At 47.4% G+C, this 18054-nt stretch overlaps 2 protein-coding genes across 2 annotated transcripts; both read left to right on the top strand.

The window, feature by feature from the left end:
- Nucleotides 1-4943: 4943 nt before the first annotated feature.
- On the top strand, nt 4944-9414 carry LOC139671836 (alcohol dehydrogenase 1). The gene is made up of 9 exons (XM_071555109.1): nt 4944-5149; nt 6266-6367; nt 6572-6713; nt 7015-7102; nt 7206-7425; nt 7566-7826; nt 8110-8245; nt 8596-8734; nt 9168-9414. Exons 1-9 carry the CDS (start codon nt 5132-5134, stop codon nt 9190-9192), a joined length of 1131 nt encoding a protein of 376 aa, XP_071411210.1. The 5' UTR covers nt 4944-5131; the 3' UTR covers nt 9193-9414.
- Nucleotides 9415-12846: 3432 nt separating this feature from the next.
- LOC139671834 (alcohol dehydrogenase 1-like) lies at nt 12847-17134 on the top strand. The gene is made up of 9 exons (XM_071555108.1): nt 12847-13042; nt 13930-14031; nt 14488-14629; nt 14738-14825; nt 14929-15148; nt 15286-15546; nt 15830-15965; nt 16316-16454; nt 16888-17134. Exons 1-9 carry the CDS (start codon nt 13025-13027, stop codon nt 16910-16912), a joined length of 1131 nt encoding a protein of 376 aa, XP_071411209.1. The 5' UTR covers nt 12847-13024; the 3' UTR covers nt 16913-17134.
- Nucleotides 17135-18054: the final 920 nt, after the last annotated feature.

Raw genomic sequence — 18054 nt, 5'->3', positions numbered from 1 at the left:
TTGGTTATTCAAGTTGTCAGTTAACCACTTTGCCCCTCCCTTCGCCCTATTGCATCCAAGTTCCAAAACCTCTTCTCAGACCTCCCTGAAGCGATCCCTTATAAGCTGGCTCCTTCCTTTTGGTTTCACCCCTACATTGCATGTGGTGTGTTCTCTGAGAAGCCATTCCCCTCGGTTGGTCTCCATTAGGCAGCCATCTAGTTCTGTCTTCACATGGAAGAATGAAGTGCCTTCTGACAGGAGAACAACAGAAAGTTCATATTTCTCTAGAGTATTTTGCCCTGCAGATCCTCATCAACACTCAGATGAATATAAATTTGTGTGATTGCACAGTGTGGACAGAAGGTTTCTGACAGACCTTCCTAATGGGTCTCTGACTCTGAAGTGCTCCAGGTGGATTCAGGGCAACATACAGCATTTCTATGTGAGCCTCAGTTTAGGAGCTTTCCTAGGAGTGGGCAGAGACCACACTCCCCATCGGAGCACCAGCTGTCTGTTAGCATGATGACACTATGAAAAATCCTCAAAAGACATGAAAAATTCAGTAATTTCCCAAGAAACAAACTCTATCTGACAATGCACAAATGGTGTTTCCTCAGACCTTAAACTATGCCAGTGTTTACTGACTGTCACTTGGCTTGGCATACAGCTGATCACTCCCATTTTTCTGCTCTCCCATCACATCCCATCCACACAGCAACCCACCCAGGAAACAGCACAGCAGCACGTGCTCCAGTGTGCAGAGACACACACTGTGCAGCTCTATTCTAACATGTCTGTAAGATCACCCTCCCTGACAGTGCATCACAGCCAAATGATCATTCGCACACAGCATAAATCTCCTCTGTTGCTTCTTGGTTATCAGATGGAGAGCACGAATCCAAGTACTAAAAACAACTGTGCTACACAGATACCTGGGAGAAGACAAGCCGATGATTTGTTCAAATGTTGGCACATCTTCAGAAAAGTGAAAAAATTTTTCTCTAACAGATACATAAATTCTATGTCATGCAGATTTATTTATTTTTTTAATGCAGCAGGAAGACCAGGCTGATTATTGAAAATCTAAAAACCCTCATTCTAAAACTCCTTATTCCTAAGAAATCATACACCACCAGCACTCATGGTCCAATTAAGGCTACCACAGACATGCAAAGAAATGTATGAAAAAGTAGAAATTTCATGGGAAAAATTGCTAAACATTCCTTCTCACCTGAAATAGAGATGAAAATGATGAACAGGTGCACGTCTGCTCCTATGCCAGCTGCTCAACTCCAAGACAGGAGCATGGCAGCACCTAGCCATCATCACCTAGGTGTTGGGCTTGACCACCAGTGCTGGGGATATCGATACCAAGAAGCACTTCCATGTGGTTGAAACCACCATCACACCACAGGGCCACTAAGCTCTGTGCTAAAGATCAGCCAGCAGCTGGGCATGGTAGTGCAGCTGGGCTGCATGAGTGAAGCTGGAGCTGGGTTCAGAGACCTTGAGAGTTGAAGGCTTGACCTGCCCACACCAAGTGCTGCAGCTGCTGCTGACCTTCCCCTTGTGCCCCTGAAGCAGAGCTGGGATGCACAGCAGAAGCACCAACACAAAACTCTGTGGGCCGTGGCGCTGACGTCTTCCCAAAGGCAGAAGCAGTTCCCAAACACACCGTGCTTATCTTAGCCTGGTTTCTCCAACAAGATCTTGTTCATCCAATCCTCCCTATAAATCACCTTGTCCAATGCCTCTGCAGAAAAAAGCTCTGTGGGAACCCAGAGAGCCCAGGGAGAGTGAATCCACACACAGACATGATTACATGTGTGAAGCAACGGTGTCTGTGGAAAAAAATCCTTTCCTGACACATTCTCCCCTTCTTACTCTGGTGAAAACAGCTGCAATACCACAGACAGTAAAACTGCAATCCAGAAGGACATGTGTGTATGTCCACCACACCATCTTTTCACTTTCTATTTCTTTCTTTTTCTTGAATTTTTAGTCCTATTTTAAATACCTTGGTGTGAACAGCCACCAGGTCAAATGCTCTGCCTTGGCACCAAGGGGACTCTGAGGAAGGCACAGCAGTGCGTCTAAATCTCTTCCTTCCACACCTGCCAGAAGGAAATAGATGAAGAAAAATCTTCTCCTCTCTATGCCTTTCAGGCAGGGAGGGCAGAGAATGGTCCAAGGGCAGGGTCACTGATAAAAACCTCCCTGGATGACTTCTGCCCCAATCCATCTTCACTACCACTCTCTGGCTCCTCCCCTCAGCACTCATGGTGCTCCTCAGCATGGGGCATCCAACACAGACAAAGCACAGCTCCCTGCTCTCCAGGGAGAGTTCCAGAGGATCTCAGTATCGGCTAACTCCCTGCCATAACCACATACATTTTAAATATTTTGCAGAGATGCCAGCTACCTGTGGCACTTCACAACTGCAAGCAGGACAGACAGCACTTGTGCAACCTGTATTGCCTTCACATCAGTGTTGGATTTGCAAGTTTGATGCGTGAGGGCATCATATGGATGTCTTATGGAAAAATAATACTACATGTTTGAAAGACGTCTTTGCTACCATTTTGTAGATTATAAACGTAACAGCAGCTACTACACTTGTCTCAAGAGGGAGGAAAGACCAGTACCTGTAGCACTGTTCACATTTATGTCCTTGTATGTGAGATGAAAACACAAGCCATATGTATGGAATGTTATCTGGAAAGCCTTTGGATGATTTCAATATCTGTCATAGCACCTTTAAAATTTTTTGGATTAAACTTTGAACACTCCCAATCACATGGGATATCAGCCATACAGCATTTGTCCTCTGGAACTGCTTTCCAACTCTTGTGCAATGTAGAAAATGGACTGGTAATCAAAGCCAACCACACTGTGGCTCAAAAGCTGTGTGAAGTGGGTCTGCCTGAACTGCCTAAAGAGTATTTTTGCTTTCAGCTCAGCACTTGAATCATTTCATTTAAGCACTTAGGGCAGTTCACTTTCAGAGTGAAGGGAAGATTGCAAAGCACAGGAAAATACATGACAGTCCTGGAGAGGAGACATATCTTTGCTTCACCAGATCTGGTGGGTGAAGTGATAAGGGAACAGGCAGGAAAGAGAGTAAGTCTATTTTAGATTTTAGGAAGAAATTCTTCAGTAGTGGAATGGTGAAGCACTGGAACAAGTTGTGGACAAGTTGTGAATGCCCCATCCCTGGAAACATTCAAAGCAGTTGGATGGAGCTCTGAGCAATCTGGTCCAGTGAACAGTGTTCCTGCCCATGGCAGAGAGGTTGAAACTTGCTGATCTTTAAGGTCCCTTCTAACCTAAATCATTCTGTGATTCTGTGATTCTACATTTCTATGAAGGACATGTGAATTAGCTGTAGAGCTGAGTGTCCTGAGCAGGAGTGTACAGAGTAATGCCTTCCTGATTCTTGAAGGCTGCATTTTTTCTGATCATGTCTAACCTTTTTTTTGCATCCCAATGTCAACAGATGTCTTTTGCTTTAAAAAAAATCAATATATGTATAGTCTTGTTCAATGGCTAAAGGGTTACACTCTGCTCACTGTGGCATTCTAAATGGTTCCTGATGCAAGAGCGGGTTTGTTTCAATAGTGGTAGTCTTCTAGGAAATTATCCCATTCTCTAGTGTCCTAGTTCAGCAGGAGGGACCAGCTAACCCTGTGTGGGGGTGATCAAAGCTGTGTATTCTACCCCCTCTATTCATTCCCCAAGGTCAATGGGCCATTAGCAGCAGCTGCCCAGGGAGCCATTATCACTTCACACCCAGCCTGAGGGGGGCAGAGCTGCTAATGGGCCATCAACAGCTCAACACCTCCTGGCTCCCAGAGTTAATCACCCATTGTGTGAGTCCCCGCCCAGGGGGAGGGACTGAGAGCTCCCTGAAGGTACATAAGGGGTGGGTAAGAAGACCTCAGGAACCTCTCGTCGGATCCAGAGCAGCAGCAGGACCTTGACAGGAGGAGATCACCGCTCTCGCCCAGACCACAGCCCTCGCCTGCACCAACAGGTTTTTCTTTTCCTTTTGCTCTAGACTTGGGGGAACCACAGGGGTCTCAGCACAAGGGCAAACAAACCCCCTTGGGTTTGTGCCCCAGGACACTGGGTTATACTGCTGGGGTTTTGTGAGTTGAAAGCAATTTCCCTTGTGTGTCAGTGTTGTTATTGTAATATTATTATTAAATTTTAGGTCTGACTTATAATCTCTCTCTCGTGGTGAGTTCATTTCCCCTGCTGGTTCACCTTTAAACCAGCACATCTAGGTATACAAAAACATCCTTTCAGCCATAGGGAAGGACGATTCCTTTCTAATCCTGGGGGTTAAGTCTCACTCAGGGTGCTCATCTTAGCCTGGTTCTCCACTAAGCTCTTGCTCATCCAATCCTCCCTATAAATCACCTTGTCCAATGCCTCTGAAGCAAAAACCTCTGTCGCAAGGCAGAGAGCCCAGGAAGAGTGAATTCACTCACAGACCTGGTTACACAAGTGACCTAAACATGCTGGTGGAAAAAAATCCTTTCCTGACAAATTCTCCCCATACTGCTCCGGTGAAAACAGCTGCAATACCACAGACAGTAAAACTGCAATCCAGAAGGACATGTGTGTTTGTCCACCACACCATCTTTTCACTGCCTATTTCTTTCTTTTTCTTGAATTTTTAATCCATTATTAAATACCTTGGTGTGAACAGCCACCAGGTCAAATGCTCTGCCTTGGCACCAAGGGGACTCTGAGGAATGTCCTACAGTGCATCTAAATCTCTTCCTTCCACACCTGCCAGAAGGAACTGGAGGAAAAAAAATCTTCCTCTGCTCTCTATGCCTTTCAGGCAGGGAGGGCAGAGAATGGTCCAAGGGCAGGGTCACTGATAAAAGCCATCCTGGATGACTTCTGCCCTCATCCATCCCCCTGCCACTCTCTGGCTCCTCCCCTCAGCACTCGCTGTGCTCCTCAGTGTGTGGCACCCAACACAGATAAAGCACAGCTCCCTGCTCTCCAGGGACAGTTCCACACAGGACTGCTCTGGCTCCAAAGCTGGGGGATTTCACAGCACGAGGCTTCAGCCAGACGTGTGCAGCTTCCCTCCAGCCTGATACAGCAACGGCAACAGCTCTGCTGAGGCCACATGGCCACTTCAGGAAAAGTAAGAACAACGTGTTTCCCATCTTCCTTTCTGAACTGCCTTGCTCTTGGCAAAATATTCTGCAAATAGCTCAGCCTGTGCACTGGTACTGCAGCATGCCCTTTCTTCTATGACCTGACTCCTCCAGCTCTTCCAAATCCCTTTCAATTACACCACCTTATGCTCTCATATAGCTGTACCTGTCGGTACCTGTGAGAGGCTGTGCATTTCTCCTCTGTCCTGCCCACTGACTCAGCAATGGAAATATGGAATTTTACTTCTCTGAAAAACACCCTCCTGCTCAATCCCACTCTGCACTCCAGCTTTAGCAGAAATGGTAGCTCTTCAGTGGTACCATGTGCCATACACTCATCTCCTGCATTCAACCTTGTCCCTGGCAATACCCTTTTCAAGCTGTGAGCTCATTTTTCTGATGACAGACCAGTTTTGGGTGGAGGGTTTGAGCAATGCCAGACAGAAATCATCCCTTTGATAAGAGAAGCACTCGTGTTGCTGTCACATCTCCCCAGTACACCAGTCTCTTCCCTTCAGGGATCTTCCCCATGTCACCTGCCTAATGCCAGCATGGAACTCACTTGGTTCTTCCATGGCAAACATGAGAGGGGCCAGACCTTCCCCTTAGGCCAGTCCATGGCTGGGCAGGCATCAGTACTCTGTTCTTTTGGGATGATAAACCCTCCCAGCAGGGCACGCAGCCTCTCCTTGCCACAGCAGCTCAGCACTACTGCCCCGGGGTCACCCACAGAGCCCTGTCCTGCAGACAGCAGGCAGGTGGATTGTTTTCAGTTTGTAGGGAAAACACAACCTTTACCCTGTACAGACTGGTCACTTCATCTTTGCATTTCACACTTCACACTATGCCAGTGTTTACAGAATGTCACTTGGCTTCATGTAGCTGAGCATTCACATGTTTCTGCTCTCCCACTACATCCCACCTGCCCAGCAAGTCCCCTAGGAAACAGCACAGGACAGTTGTGTAGCTCCAGAACTGTGTGTTGCAGTGTGCAGAGACACATGTTAGGATGCTTTGGCTTTGGTGATTGTAGGACAACTGTTTGAAGCCGTTCACCAATGGTGGATGTTCCCATGCAATGTAATCCTCTCTGTTGCCTCCAGGTTATCAAATGCAGAGCTGCTGTTGCCTGGGCCGTGGGAAAACCACTCTCTGTTGAGGAGGTGGAGGTAGCACCTCCAAAGGCACGTGAAGTCCGGATCAAGGTAAAAACACATTTAAATAATTTTTTCTCCCTCGAATGATATGCTCTTCTTGTGGCTATGCCTTGGATATAACTCGGGGACCTGTGTCTGCCCACAGTCCTTAACAGTCCAGAGAAGTCCTGTGAAAAATCCTTCCCCAAATCAGGTTAGACAGAGGCTGGTGTATTTCTAAAGTTTATTATCTACTCTTTCTTCTCCAAACAGATGGTAGCCACAGGCATCTGTCACACAGATGAACACGTTTTGAAAGGTTGTCTTCCCAATGTGGAATTCCCAGTTATCCCAGGCCATGAAGGAGCTGGGATTGTGGAAAGCATTGGAGAAGGAGTGAGCTCTGTGAAACCAGGTAACCAACACATACCCACAAGTCAGCCTTCAAAGTGGATGAAGCTGTCAAGAGCTCAGAAACTTGCCCCTGCTCCTGAGTCAGCGGCTCAAACACCAAGGGAATTGGACGGTCACATACACTTTCCTGGTCTGTTCCTCATCTACTTGAGTGGGGCCTAGAGCATTTCATCCTGACAGAGAAAGTGGAGGATCTGTAGTGCATTGCTGCTATCAGAAAGCTAAGCAGAAGTGCTCCAGCAGGCACAACCTTCAGGGCCTGCTGAGCAAGAGATACCTAACAGGGATCCACTTTGTTGCAGGAGACAAAGTCATCCCTCTTTGTGTCCCTCAGTGTGGGGAGTGCAGCTTCTGCCTGAATCCTGAATCCAATTTCTGCCAGAAGTCCCAGTGAGTTTGCTTTGCCTTCCCCTACACCTGCATGGGGCTGGCGGTCTGACACCCCCATCCATGCTTTAGGCAGTGAAATACAAATGCTTGCCCCTCCCCACAGTATCTGTGAACCACAGAACCTGCTGCCTGACAAGACCAGCCGGTTCACTTGCAAAGGGAAGCAGATCCACCACTTCCTGTGGGTCAGCACCTTTGCAGAATACACCGTGATCCCAGAGTATGCTGTTGCCAAGATAGATACTGCAGCACCTCTGGACAAAGTCTGTTTGCTCGGCTGTGGGTTTTCCACAGGCTATGGGGCTGCCATCAACACTGCCAAGGTTGGTATTCCGGTGTGTCGAGCATCCCAAGGCTACCCTCACCCCCTCACCTACCCTGTGAAAAGGAAATCTCCTCTTTCTCCTCCTCCTCCTCCTCCTCTTTCTCATGATGAAGACTCACAGGGCCCCCTGCTGTGCAGGTAAAGCCAGGGTCCACCTGTGCTATCTTCGGCCTTGGAGGAGTTGGCCTCTCTGTTGTCATGGGCTGCAAGGCAGCTGGAGCCTCCCGCATCATTGCTGTGGATATCAACAAGGACAAGTTTGCCAAGGCCAAGGAGCTGGGAGCCACCGACTGCATCAGCCCTCGAGACTTCAACAAGCCCATCCAGGACGTGCTCATTGAGATGACAGGCCAGGGGGTGGACTACTCCTTTGAGGCCATTGGGCTTGCAGAAACCATGGTAGGTGACATTTCAGCACAAGTGCTCCCTTCCAGACCCTTCACAGCCTTCTGGCAGGGAAACATTCACCCAGGTGGGAAGTTCCCTGCCTGCTCCCTGCACTGCTGGGCACATCTTTGCAAGAGAAAACAGTGTACAGGTCCTAAAATAGGATCTGAGCTCTCCATGTCTCCTACACAGTGGAAGATTTATTTTACCTGGGAGGGTACATGATGGCACAGAAAGAACAGTTTCCTGAACAACTCATCAGTGCCTTCTCTAATTCACCTGCCTGTCCCATCAGATTGCTGCCCTGGCTTCCTGCAATATGAGCACTGGCATCTTTGTGATGATTGGGGTACTAAATGCTGGTACAGAGATTTCCATTGATCCGATGCTTTTGCTGACTGGACGTACATGGAAAGGGACTGCCCTTGGAGGTATGAAACTTAAACAAACATTTCAGACATTTCAGCTTTTCTTTTCATGGTAGTTTACAAATCAGAATAAAGAAGGGTTTGCAAGAAAAGGAACACTAAAGAGGAGCACTGCATTTCCACTGTATTCAACACTAGCATCAAACATGCTAATAAACCTGTAACTGTTTCATACAGCACAACACACACCACTGTCTCTGCCATCCCACTCATCCCACAGAGAAGAGAAGAGAAGATTTCACAAGGGAGTGGCACTGGGGCTGGTCAAACAGTCCTCACCCTCACAGTAACACTACCTTCCCCAAACAGCATTTCTCCCATTATTCACTGCACCTGCTTTCTCCTGTTTCTAGGATGGAAGATGAGAGATTCCATTCCCAAATTAGTTTCCAGCTATTTGGAGAAGAAATTCAATTCAGACTTGCTGATCACTCACACACTGCCCTTCGCTAAAGTCAACGAGGGGTTTGAGTTGTTACGAGCAGGAAAAAGGTGAGACCCTGAGTAGAGGACTGATGCACAGCAAACACCACCTCCTGCTAAAATTCAATCAGCCCAAACGCTCTGGCAGGTACAGCACACAACACTGTCTTCTCAAAAGCACCTGAACCTTTTGAGGAAGCAGGACCCAGGGCCAAGGGTAGGGACAAGCTGTCATAACCCAGAGGGAAAAGCTGAGACCACATTCAGGACAGGGAACGCTCCAGCTTGTAGTTCAGCTCAGCAGATCCTGTGGCCTTAGCACCTGAGGGGTTCCCTTCAGAAGGGATTTGAAGGCTGCCCCACTGCCGCACATCTCCTGCAGCTGAGTGGGGAAGAGACTGGAGGGCAAGAAGGCAGCAGGTCCCTGGGCACACCTGCCAGCACCCCTGCCTGCTCCTGACCCTCAGCACGTGTAAACCCTCCCTGCTCTTCCACTTTTCAGTATTCGCAGCATCCTGCTGTTCTGAAGGACACAGCCATGGGAAGATGAGAGCATGGACCAGCCCAGCAGATGCTCTCCTGGCCCAGTTCCTTCTCTAAACCAGCCCCTCACCCTGTGGGACAAAAGAACATGAGAACGAGGCACTCACCTATGCTGATGTCGCTGCTGATCCTCCTGTGCCCAGACAAGACCTGGAAGGATCCCTCTCCTGAGAAAATGCTCTTACCAATAAAGGGTTTCCGTCAAACTCGTCTCATGCAGTTCACTCAATCAACAGAGGTCTCACAGGGCAGCTCGAGCTTCTCCTCACAACACAGACCCTTCCATCACAGATCTGGTCTGAGCAGTGAGCAACTGCCTTTGCCCCTCCACTGCCACTGCCTCCCACCTTCACCCCCTCAGACTGCTCTCTGTCCCCATCTCTGTCGCCTCTCTGTCCCAAACTCAGCTGGGGGAATGCTGCAGCCTCAGCCACAGTCTGGCAGGGAAACCATCCCTTCCTGCTGCTGCTGCTACTGCTGCTGCTCTCTGGTCCCACTCACAGGACCACAAATTGTTCTGCTACATGAAGTTATGCTCACACAAAACCACACAAAACACTCCAGCACCTTTCACCTAAATAAGAGGTTTTCTTATCACTTTACTTTGTACTATTCTCTCCTAAATTTTCCAATCAGGCAAAAAAATTTGTTGTGTACACAAAATCAAATGCAAGGATATGATCCTTATGGATTCCTTCCATTTCAGATATTGTAGGATTCCATCAATCTATGATTGCATGGATTCATAATCAGCACTGGCTGTTAGAGTTCTGTTCTGCACTTAACATATTTTTTCCCCTCAGCCATTTTCCTTCACTGGAGTGAACAGAATCGAATGATCTTTTTAATAGACTTCCATCAATATTTTTGTTATATCTATCTAATATATTGTACAACAGGGTGGAGCTAACTCTTACATTCCTTACCACATTTGCCCCTTCCCCCTTTCATTTTGTATCAGGTATGCAATATTTTTGTCTTAATGGAGAGGAAAGCAACAGAGCATCTTAGAGAATAGTGAATTATCAATCCTGTTAAGAAATGCAAAGCCACATCTGCTAGGATAGGACCTACTTTGTCCTTCTCAGTAGAATGAAAAAATTGTCTCCGAAACCAGTGCCCACTTACACTGAAGACAAAAATTTAAGGCTGAATCATTAATAGAGGCATTAATATCTGCCTTTCTCTTTTAAGAAAAACCTATTGAAGACTTTAATCTGCTGCAGGCAGGGGAAAAGATAACATTTGTATTTAGTCCTCAGAAGTGCATCCAAAGTCTTTTCCACAGAGATTTCTGTCATATATTCTTCCATTTTTCCACCGCTTTGATACAAACAGGAAACAAACATAATACCCAGAGCAGGTCAGAGCCCTGACTACCAAGATGAAGACCAACACCCTGAGGCCTGGGCCTATCTGTACAAACACCAATCCTCTCAGGTCAACTATTAAGACTTGTCTAACAAATGAATAAATATAGCAAGTCAGGATATGAGATATTCTTGAAGGGAGATACACAGTATCTGCCATTAAAAAGTTAAATCCATGTCTGCTGACATACAAGTCTGACTTTATTTTCGCTCTGATAATTAGGAAAAAAAACCAAAAACAAACAACCTCCTCTTTTAAGTATACAAACACAAAACTGCACAGCAACAGCATCTCAGTATCAACTGCCCGCTATAACCACGCACATTTCAAATATTTTGCAGAGATGCCAGCTACCTGTGGCACTTCACAACTGCAAGCAGGACAGACAGCACTTGTGCAACCTGTATTGCCTTCACATCAGTGTTGGATTTGCAAGTTTGATGCGTGAGGGCATCATATGGATGTCTTATGGAAAAATAATACTACATGTTTGAAAGACGTCTTTGCTACCATTTTGTAGATTATAAACGTAACAGCAGCTACTACACTTGTCTCAAGAGGGAGGAAAGACCAGTACCTGTAGCACTGTTCACATTTATGTCCTTGTATGTGAGATGAAAACACAAGCCATATGTATGGAATGTTATCTGGAAAGCCTTTGGATGATTTCAATATCTGTCATAGCACCTTTAAAATTTTTTGGATTAAACTTTGAACACTCCCAATCACATGGGATATCAGCCATACAGCATTTGTCCTCTGGAACTGCTTTCCAACTCTTGTGCAATGTAGAAAATGGACTGGTAATCAAAGCCAACCACACTGTGGCTCAAAAGCTGTGTGAAGTGGGTCTGCCTGAACTGCCTAAAGAGTATTTTTGCTTTCAGCTCAGCACTTGAATCATTTCATTTAAGCACTTAGGGCAGTTCACTTTCAGAGTGAAGGGAAGATTGCAAAGCACAGGAAAATACATGACAGTCCTGGAGAGGAGACATATCTTTGCTTCACCAGATCTGGTGGGTGAAGTGATAAGGGAACAGGCAGGAAAGAGAGTAAGTCTATTTTAGATTTTAGGAAGAAATTCTTCAGTAGTGGAATGGTGAAGCACTGGAACAAGTTGTGGACAAGTTGTGAATGCCCCATCCCTGGAAACATTCAAAGCAGTTGGATGGAGCTCTGAGCAATCTGGTCCAGTGAACAGTGTTCCTGCCCATGGCAGAGAGGTTGAAACTTGCTGATCTTTAAGGTCCCTTCTAACCTAAATCATTCTGTGATTCTGTGATTCTACATTTCTATGAAGGACATGTGAATTAGCTGTAGAGCTGAGTGTCCTGAGCAGGAGTGTACAGAGTAATGCCTTCCTGATTCTTGAAGGCTGCATTTTTTCTGATCATGTCTAACCTTTTTTTTGCATCCCAATGTCAACAGATGTCTTTTGCTTTTAAACAATTTCAAAATCAATATATGTACAGTCTTGTTCAATGGCTAAAAGGTTACATTCTGCTCACTGTAACATTCTAAATCGTTCCTGATCCAAGAAGTGTTTTATTTCAATAGTGGTAGTCTTCTAGGAAATTATCCCATTCTCTAGGTATACAAAAACAACCTTTCAGCCACAGGGAAGGACGATTCCTTTCTAATCCTGGGGGTTAAGTCTCACTCAGGGTGCTCATCTTAGCCTGGTTCTCCACCAAGTTCTTGCTCATCCAATCCTCCCTATAAATCACCTTGTCCAATGCCTCTGAAGCAAAAACCTCTGTCGCAAGGCAGAGAGCCCAGGAAGAGTGAATTCACTCACAGACCTGGTTACACAAGTGACCTAAACATGCTGGTGGAAAAAAATCCTTTCCTGACAAATTCTCCCCATACTGCTCCGGTGAAAACAGCTGCAATACCACAGACAGTAAAACTGCAATCCAGAAGGACATGTGTGTTTGTCCACCACACCATGTTTTTAACCACCTTTTTTTTCTTATTTTTTAAAATGTTTAATATTTTAAGAAACACCTCAAAATGATCAGCCACCAGGTCAAATCCTCTGGTCTCTGACTCTGAGGAAGCCCCAGCAGTGCTGCAAATCTCCTCCGTCCACACCTGCCAGAAGGAACTGGAGGAAAAACGATGTCCTCTGCTCTCTAAGCCTTTCAGGCAGGGAGGGAAGAGAATAGTCCAAGGGCAGGGTCACTGATAAAAGCCATCCTGGATGACTTCTGCCCTCATCCATCCCCCTGCCACTCTCTGGCTCCTCCCCTCAGCACTCGCTGTGCTCCTCAGTGTGTGGCACCCAACACAGATAAAGCACAGCTCCCTGCTCTCCAGGGACAGTTCCACACAGGACTGCTCTGGCTCCAAAGCTGGGGGATTTCACAGCACGAGGCTTCAGCCAGACGTGTGCAGCTTCCCTCCAGCCTGATACAGCAACGGCAACAGCTCTGCTGAGGCCACATGGCCACTTCAGGAAAAGTAAGGACTACATGTTTCCCATCTTCCTTTCTGAACTGCCTTGCTCTTGGCAAAATATTCTGCAAATCCTGTGCACTGCTACTGCAGCATGCCCTCTCTCCTCTGACCTTATTCCCCCAGCTCTTCCAAATCCCTTTCAACTACACCACCTTATGCTCTCATACAGCTGCACCTGTCGGTACCTGTGAGAGGCTGTGCAATCCTCCTCTGTCCTGCCCACTGACTCAGCAATGGAAATATGGAATTGAACTTTTCTGAAAAACACCCTCCTGCTCAATCTCACTCTGCACTCCAGCTTTAGCAGGAATGGTAGCTCTTCAGTGGTACCATGTATCAGACACTCATCTCCTGCATTCAACCTTGTCCCCGGCAACACCCTTTTCAAGCTGCAAGCTCAGTTTGTTATGTCAAACCAGCCTGAGGTTGATCGGTGCAACTTTTGAGCAATGTCACATAGAAATCATCCCTTTGGCAAGGGAAAAAATTGATCCAGTTGCCAGCCAGATGGGTGCTGTTCCAAAACCCCTCTCACTTACCTTCAGCCCAGTGTCTTACAAGGCTGACATCAAAGCTCTTACTAGGGATTTCTACCATAAAGTGTCTACAGTCCCCATGAGAGCGCAGTCTGTCCATTAACATATGGCAATGTTAGGAAAAATCCACCAAAGCCATTAAATCCCTTCATTTTCTAAGGTTATTCCTGACAGTGTTTTCCATGACAAAGCATTCCCTCAGATCCTAGGCTAGGCCAGCATTCATTGAACATCACCTGGCTTCAGGTGCCAAGTTTTTACCCCTTTGGTTTAGGTGATTGCAGGATGAGTGTCCCCAACGGGGAGATAAAGGCAAACGCTCCCATGCAGCATTAACCTCTTGGTTGCTTCCAGGTTATCAGATGCAGAGCTGCTGTTGCCTGGGCTCCAGGCAAACCTCTCTCTATTGAGGAGGTGGAGGTTGCACCTCCAAAGGCACGGGAAGTCCGGATCAAGGTAAAAACACATCGCTATTACTTTTTTTTGTCCCCTGTGGGAATTGCTCTTCTTGTGGCTATACCTTGGATATAACTCAGGGATCTGTATCTGCCAGTAGGCTTTAATTGTCCAGAGCTGCCTTAGCTCACTGCACCATCTGCCAGGGGCTCTGTTTCAGACTAGTCCTTGCTTATGCTGTTGCATAGCAATTCCCATCTCCAGCCCTTGCTCTGCTGGACAGAGCTCGGGATCCACACCGTGGCCTCCTCTCCAGTCCCACCTGCAGCTCAGCTCAGAGGAAAAGACACACGGAGCATTCAGCATGAGGGGAAGTCGAAAGCTCACACTGGGCACAGTTCACTGCCATGGAGTGTCAGCTCTCATTGTGGGGTCATCATAACACCCCTGGGAAAATTACTTCCACAAACTGACTAAGACAGAGGCCTGGTCACTGACTCTTTCCTCTCCAAACAGCTTGTGGCCACAAGCATCTGTCGCACGGATGATCACCTTTTGCAAGGTTGCTTTCCCAATGCGGAATTTCCAGTGATCCCAGGTCACGAAGGAGCAGGAATTGTGGAAAGCGTTGGAGAAGGAGTGACCTCTGTGAAACCAGGTAAGCAGCACAGACATAAGCACATGCCCAGGATTCAGCTCTGTAACAGGGAGACCCTCCGGGCCTGCCCAGAGTGGGGCACCCAACAAGGGATCTGTGTTCTTCCAGGTGACAAAGTCATCCCTCTTTGTATCCCTCAGTGTGGGGAGTGCAGCTTCTGCCTGAATCCTGAATCCAATTTCTGCCAGAAGTCCCAGTGAGTTTGCTTTGCCTTCCCCTACACCTGCATGGGGCTGGCGGTCTGACACCCCCATCCATGCTTTAGGCAGTGAAATACAAATGCTTGCCCCTCCCCACAGTATCTGTGAACCACAGAACCTGCTGCCTGACAAGACCAGCCGGTTCACTTGCAAAGGGAAGCAGATCCACCACTTTCTGTGGGTCAGCACCTTTGCAGAATACATCGTGATCCCAGAGTATGCTGTTGCCAAGATAGATACTGCAGCACCTCTGGACAAAGTCTGTTTGCTCGGCTGTGGGTTTTCCACAGGCTATGGGGCTGCCATCAACACTGCCAAGGTTGGTATTCCGGTGTGTCGAGCACCCCAAGGCCACCCTCACCCCCTCACCTACCCTGTGAAAAGGAAACCTCTTCTTCCTCCTCCTCCTCCTCCTCTTCCTCATGAAGGAGACTCACAGGGCCCCCTGCTGTGCAGGTAAAGCCAGGGTCCACCTGTGCTATCTTCGGCCTTGGAGGAGTTGGCCTCTCTGTTGTCATGGGCTGCAAGGCAGCTGGAGCCTCCCGCATCATTGCTGTGGATATCAACAAGGACAAGTTTGCCAAGGCCAAGGAGCTGGGAGCCACCGACTGCATCAGCCCTCGAGACTTCAACAAGCCCATCCAGGACGTGCTCATTGAGATGACAGGCCAGGGGGTGGACTACTCCTTTGAGGCCATTGGGCTTGCAGAAACCATGGTAGGTGGCATTTCAGCACAAGTGCTCCCTTCCAGACCCTTCACAGCCTTCTGGCAGGGAAACATTCACCCAGGTGGGAAGTTCCCTGCCTGCTCCCTGCACTGCTGGGCACATCTTTGCAAGAGAAAACAGTGTACAGGTCCTAAAATAGGATCTGAGCTCTCCATGTCTCCTACACAGTGGAAGATTTATTTTACCTGGGAGGGTACATGATGGCACAGAAAGAACAGTTTCCTGAACAACTCATCAGTGCCTTCTCTAATTCACCTGCCTGTCCCATCAGATTGCTGCCCTGGCTTCCTGCAATATGAGCACTGGCATCTTTGTGATGGCTGGGGAACTGGATGCTGGTTCAGAGATTTCCATTGATCCGATGCTTTTGCTGACTGGACGTACATGGAAAGGGACTGCCCTTGGAGGTATGAAACTTAAACAAACATTTCAGACATTTCAGCTTTTCTTTTCATGGTAGTTTACAAATCAGAATAAAGAAGGGTTTGCAAGAAAAGGAACACTAAAGAAGAGCACTGCATTTCCACTGTATTCAACACTAGCATCAAACATGCTAATAAACCTGTAACTGTTTCATACAGCACAACACACACCACTGTCTCTGCCATCCCACTCATCCCACAGAGAAGAGAAGAGAAGATTTCACAAGGGAGTGGCACTGGGGCTGGTCAAACAGTCCTCACCCTCACAGTAACACTACCTTCCCCAAACAGCATTTCTCCCATTATTCACTGCACCTGCTTTCTCCTGTTTCTAGGATGGAAGATGAGAGATTCCATTCCCAAATTAGTTTCCAGCTATTTGGAGAAGAAATTCAATTCAGACTTGCTGATCACTCACACACTGCCCTTCGCTAAAGTCAACGAGGGGTTTGAGTTGTTACGAGCAGGAAAAAGGTGAGACCCTGAGTAGAGGACTGATGCACAGCAAACACCACCTCCTGCTAAAATTCAATCAGCCCAAACGCTCTGGCAGGTACAGCACACAACACTGTCTTCTCAAAAGCACCTGAACCTTTTGAGGAAGCAGGACCCAGGGCCAAGGGTAGGGACAAGCTGTCATAACCCAGAGGGAAAAGCTGAGACCACATTCAGGACAGGGAACGCTCCAGCTTGTAGTTCAGCTCAGCAGATCCTGTGGCCTTAGCACCTGAGGGGTTCCCTTCAGAAGGGATTTGAAGGCTGCCCCACTGCCGCACATCTCCTGCAGCTGAGTGGGGAAGAGACTGGAGGGCAAGAAGGCAGCAGGTCCCTGGGCACACCTGCCAGCACCCCTGCCTGCTCCTGACCCTCAGCACGTGTAAACCCTCCCTGCTCTTCCACTTTTCAGTATTCGCAGCATCCTGCTGTTCTGAAGGACACAGCCATGGGAAGATGAGAGCATGGACCAGCCCAGCAGATGCTCTCCTGGCCCAGTTCCTTCTCTAAATCAGCCCCTCACCCTGTGGGACAAAAGAACATGAGAACGAGGCACTCACCTATGCTGATGTCGCTGCTGATCCTCCTGTGCCCAGACAAGACCTGGAAGGATCCCTCTCCTGAGAAAATGCTCTTACCAATAAAGGGTTTCCGTCAAACTCGTCTCATGCAGTTCACTCAATCAACAGAGGTCTCACAGGGCAGCTCGAGCTTCTCCTCACAACACAGACCCTTCCATCACAGATCTGGTCTGAGCAGTGAGCAACTGCCTTTGCCCCTCCACTGCCACTGCCTCCCACCTTCACCCCCTCAGACTGCTCTCTGTCCCCATCTCTGTCGCCTCTCTGTCCCAAACTCAGCTGGGGGAATGCTGCAGCCTCAGCCACAGTCTGGCAGGGAAACCATCCCTTCCTGCTGCTGCTGCTACTGCTGCTGCTCTCTGGTCTCACTCACAGGATCACAAATTGTTCTGCTACATGACGTTATGCTCGCACAAAACCACACAAAGCACTCCAGCACCTTTCACCTAAATAAGAGGTTTTCTTATCACTTTACTTTGTACTATTCTCTCCTAATTTGTTAGTCAGGCAAGTAAATTTGTTGTGTACACAAAATCAAATGCAAGGATATGATCCTTATGGATTCCTTCCAATTTGAGATATTCTAGGATTCTATCATTCTATGATTGCATGGATTCATAATCAGCACTGGCTGTTAGAGTCCTGTTCTCCACTTAACATATTTTTTCCCCTCAGCCATTCTCCTTTACTAGAGTGAACAGAAGCAAATCACTTTTTAACAGACTTCTATCAATACTTTTGTTATATCTCTCTAATGTGTTGTACAACAGAGTGGAGCTAACTCTTACATTCCTTACCACGTTTGCCCCATCCCCTTTCCATTTTGTATCAGGTATGCAATATTTTTGTCTTAATGGAGAGGAAAGCAACAGAGCATCTTAGAGAATAGTGAATTATCAATCCTGTTAACAATTGCAGAACCATAGCTACTAGGATAGGATTTACTTTGTCCTTCTCAGTAGAATGCAAAAATTGTCTCTGAAACCAATGTCCAGTTA

This window comes from Pithys albifrons, chromosome 5 (assembly GCF_047495875.1).
Source record: "Pithys albifrons albifrons isolate INPA30051 chromosome 5, PitAlb_v1, whole genome shotgun sequence".
Lineage (NCBI taxonomy): Eukaryota > Metazoa > Chordata > Aves > Passeriformes > Thamnophilidae > Pithys > Pithys albifrons.
The sequence above is the reverse complement of the archived record's forward strand: the minus strand, read 5'-3'. Positions and strand labels throughout refer to the sequence as shown.